Raw genomic sequence first — 4,550 nt, forward strand, 5'->3', positions numbered from 1 at the left:
GGGAGGTAAGGCACCCGCCGGAAAAGGGGAAAAAAATGGCGGACAAAAAAAATGGCGGACAGCCTTGCTTGGCGACCCCCGTGAAATGGTCGATCGACCCCAAATGGGGTCCCGACCCACAGGTTGAGAACCGCTGAGCTAGACATAACAACACTAAACTTAGGGTGAGAATCAAGGTTATTGAGCCCAGACCTGATAAAGAATTGGCGGGCTGGAGAGGAAGCCTGCGTTTCAAGCTAATTGGGGAATGTGATTTATGACGGTTAATTGGAGGAGGGAATTGTGCTTTGATACTAGGTGCCATGGGGAGGGGAATTCAGTTTTTGGCTTCGATTATGTAAGTGCTGACATTTATGCTACTCGGATAAAAGATCCTTAAAGTAAACAACGCCTCGAAGTTCTTTTGAAGTGTTTCATCTGCCGGAGCCGTGACAAATGGCTTATTTCGGGAAAGTTTTGCTTTCTGTTGCCATTTCTTAGAATTCAGTCGGTTTCTGAAAGCATCTTCTGAGTTTGCAAGTGAAACCTTTCAGCCCCCTCCTCCTCCTCCTTTGTTCCCGTCCTTCCTTGGCATCTCTGCTCTCGGCCTTGTGCCAGTCTGCCATCTGTTTGCTTTCGGTTTCCGTATCTCTTGTGTTCCGTTGCTCGGTGCCAGGCGAACGACGTTGCTTTCAAAGCCCGAGGAGTTGCTTGAATGAAAGCCACGAGCAACGTGGCATGTTCTGCGTCACGGCTCTCCTTGTTCGGCACTTGGAAATTATTTGTGGGGGTTTAATCCCCAGAAGTGACAAAACAGTGACAAAGGGGCGTGAAGATAAATGAATGACTCAGTGTTAAAGAGAAACGTGTCGGTTTTACCCAGAAGGTGCTGAATCTTGCAAAATGTAATGCGTGAGGAATCCTTGGTGCTCTCTCAGCTTGGCTGTCTTCTTGCAGACCTTTCCTTACCAAGCTACGTAAGGTCATCAGTGCACTGGAGATGTTCCCTAGTTTGGTAAGGAAATGTCTGCAAGAAAACAACCCAGCTCAGAGAGCATCAAGGACCCCACAGTCCTCCTCTTCCTCATCCTCATCATCTTCCTCCTCCTCCTCCCACTGATGCTGTTCCCAAGTTTTGTAATGAAATGTCTGCAAAAAAACAACCCAGCTCAGAGAGCATCAAGGACCCCACAGTCCTATTCCTCCTCCTCCTCCTCCTCCTCCTCATCATCATCATCTTCCTCCTCCTCCCACTGATGCTGTTCCCAAGTTTTGTAATGAAATGTCTGCAAGAAAACAACTCAGCTCAGAGAGCACCAAGGAGTCCATCGTTTACTCCTGCGCCAGAAACAACAACAACAACAACAACAACAACAATAATAATAATAATAATAAAGTTGGAAGGGACCTTGGAGGTCATCTGGTCCAACCCCCTGCTCAGGCAGGAAACCCTATACCACTTCAGACAAATGGCCGTCCAGTCTCTTCTTAAAAACTTCCAGTGTTGGAGCATTCACCGCTTCTGGAGGCAGGTTGTTCCACTGGTTAATTGTTCTCACTGTCAGGAAGTTTCTCCTTAGTTCCAGGTTGCTTCTCTCCTTGGTTAGTTTCCATCCGTTGCTTCTTGTCCTGCCTTCAGGCGCTTTGGAGGATAGCTTGACTCCCTCTTCTTTGGGGCAGCCCCTGAGATATTGGAAGACTGCTATCCTGTCCCCCCTCGTCCTTCTCTTCGTTAAACTAGACATACCCAATTCCAGCAACCGTTTCCTTATATGTTTTAGCTTCCAGTCCCCTGATCATCTTTGTTGCTCTTCTCTGTCAGAGGTCTTTCAAGCTGCTCGTGCTGGGATGGTTGAGAGATGTTTGTTGAATACAGATTAGACAAAATCTGGCTCAAAAACAGTAACTGTGAGAGTCCCAGTGGACGAGCCCTTAAACATGAGCCAGCTGCGTGCAGCAGCAGCCAAAAACCCTAACACAATCCTTGATTGTATAAACAGAGGCATAGAATCAAAATCAGGTGCAGTATTTATACCGCTCTATAAAGCCTTAGTAAGGCCACACCTGGAATACTGCATCCAATTTCGGTCACAATATATAAAAAAAAATGCACAGAAGAGCAACAAAGATGATCAGGGGACTGGAGGCTAAAACGTATAAGGAACGGAATTGCTGGAATTGGGCATGTCTAGTTTAACGAAGAGAAGGACGAGGGGGGAAACGATAGCAGTCTTCCAATATCTCAGGGGCTGCCACAAAGAAGAGGGAGTCAAGCTACTTTCCAAATCACCTGAAGGCAGGACAAGAAGCAACAGATGGAAACTAATTAAGGAGAGAAGCAACCTAGAACTAAGGAGAAACTTCCTGACAGTCAGAACAATTAACCAGTGGAACAACCTGCCTCCAGAAGCGGTGAATGCTCCAACACTGGAGGTTTTTAAGAAGAGATTGGACAGCCATTTGTCTGAAATGGTATAGGGTCCCCTGCCTGAGCAGAGGGTTGGATTAGATGACCTCCAAGGTCCCTTCCAGCTCCATTCTGATTCATTGATTGAATAGATTTGCCAAAAACTTAACTCTTAATTTCTCTTCCTCCTCCAGGACTGCGTGTCGATTCCCGACATCAAGACGGCCTTCAGTGACTGCATCAACAAAATTGGGAAGAGGGACTGCTTGACCCAAGGGTGTTCTGCCCTCACTGGGTAGGTGGGGAGCCTGTCGGGGAAGGACAGCCTGGGGGGAGATGCTGGAGAGGGCTGGTAAAGAGGTGGTCAACTCACTCTTAGGACCCCGACTCAAATACCATTGGCCTGGATTCTAGAGGAACCTAGAACCCAAGAATGTAAGCTCAGAAGATGCTATGGAGGTCCTCTAGTCCAACCCCAACGATCATGTGTAGTATTAATGCCACTTTACAATGCCTTGGTAAGGCCACACTTAGAATACTGCATTCAGTTTTGGTCACCACGATGTAAAAAAGATGTTGAGACTCTAGGAAGAGCGCAGAGAAGAGCAACAAAGATGATCAGGGGACTGGAGGCTAAAACATATAAGGAACGGTTGCTGGAATTGGGAATGTCTAGTTTAATGGCCCCTGTGCATGCACATGGTGCTAGCAGAGGTGACTAGCCCCTGCGCGCATGCGCAAATGGGACTGCTAGCGCCATTCCGGTGCGTGGGTGGCTCTGTGCGTGCGGGCGCAAATTTCCCAGCTGCTCCCTTTCCTTCCGGGCCTCCAGCATGAAAAGGTGGGGGGGCTCTGCTCTAAAGACTAGGACCATCTCACAGATGATTTGGAAGTCATGCCGGACCCTTCCGTGTCTCTCCCTTTCTACAGAAAAGGCATCAACGAAGGGATCGAGTGGATGCTAAAGTGCGTGTTGAGGAACATTCATCGTCCCCCGAGGCAGAAGGACATCACCTAGGAGAACCAGCCAGCGGTCGCCGTGCCGGACACTTTTGCCCTTCCCAGAGACTCTTTGCCTCATTCTCTTCCCCTTTGTTTCTCCTCCCCTCTCTCTGTCCCTCAAGGACGCTCCTGGGACCCCCGAATCAAAGACACGTTTGTCCTCGCCTTGGGGTCTTGCAAGAGCCCTCATCCATCGGGAAGAACTGGAACAGGACCTCCTTTCCTTCGTGCTCTTTCCCGCCTCCTGAGCATGGTGTGGGATGGGGCGATTGATGTTCCACATAATGCACAGGGGCGCATCTCTCCTTTTTTTTTTTTTTTTGCAAAACTATCAACCTGTTGGGTGGGTGGGGGGATTGAAGACTTCTGGGTCTACTTGATCAAACGGAGCCACGGAATACGGGAGATCCCGTTTCCCAGCGATCTTCCGGGTTGTTCCATAATCTGATTTTGCACTTGGGTGGAAAAGGACAATCGGCAGTGGGGGAACGGACTCTTATAGCAAATGTACAGAAATGTACAGCTCACAAATGCTGCAGTTGGAGAGAAAGAGAGAGAGAGAAAGAGGGATCACTGCCGGAACACTCTATCCAGTTTTGTCCCCTCGGTTCCTAGATTTGTGCACAGGATTAAAACTGATTTCTTGTCTTTTCCTTTCTGGTCTGCGGTTTTTCCTCTACGGTGTGGTAGAAGAAATAAAGAGCCAAGGTGCAGGACTCATTGAGGGAATGTTCTGTCTCTGGTCGTGGAATGGAACAACTCACCCGGGACAATTCAGCCACTCATTTTAATTATCTATATTCTTATATAAATAAAAATGTAAATGTTCGTTTGTTCAAAATCTTAAATCTCCAAAAGTTCTTCACCGATTGCTTAGAAATTTTGACACAACGTTGCATTCGAATACGCACGTGTTTTTATATACCTATATTATATAGATGTCACACCTGTGACAGGTAAAAACATGCTTTTTTTTAAAACCAGCGCCATCTGTTGGACGTAAAAGCAACACACGCTTTTACCAGACTGAGCCACAGCAACACGTGGCCGGGTACAGCTAGTTTAAAATAATTTTAAAAACGATTCTCATTTTTGTCATACACATTTCATTTTTGCATCCTTTAACGATTTTATTCCACTATTTCTTCAGTATTAGTGTAGC

The 4,550-nt window shown here is 47.2% G+C and overlaps 1 protein-coding gene across 1 annotated transcript in view; it reads left to right on the plus strand.

Moving 5' to 3' along the window:
- Nucleotides 1-4,039, plus strand: part of ARFRP1 (ADP ribosylation factor related protein 1) — a 22,072-nt gene extending 18,033 nt beyond the window's left edge. Inside the window, exons 7-8 of the mRNA XM_015824077.1 lie at nt 2,581-2,681; nt 3,317-4,039. Coding sequence (XP_015679563.1) covers nt 2,581-2,681; nt 3,317-3,404 — 189 coding nt within the window. The 3' untranslated portion in view covers nt 3,405-4,039. The remainder of the gene's footprint in view (nt 1-2,580; nt 2,682-3,316) is intronic.
- Nucleotides 4,040-4,550: the final 511 nt, after the last annotated feature.

Source organism: Protobothrops mucrosquamatus, unplaced genomic scaffold, assembly GCF_001527695.2.
Source record: "Protobothrops mucrosquamatus isolate PMUCROS unplaced genomic scaffold, P.Mucros_1.0 scaffold2102, whole genome shotgun sequence".
Classification (NCBI taxonomy): domain Eukaryota; kingdom Metazoa; phylum Chordata; class Lepidosauria; order Squamata; family Viperidae; genus Protobothrops; species Protobothrops mucrosquamatus.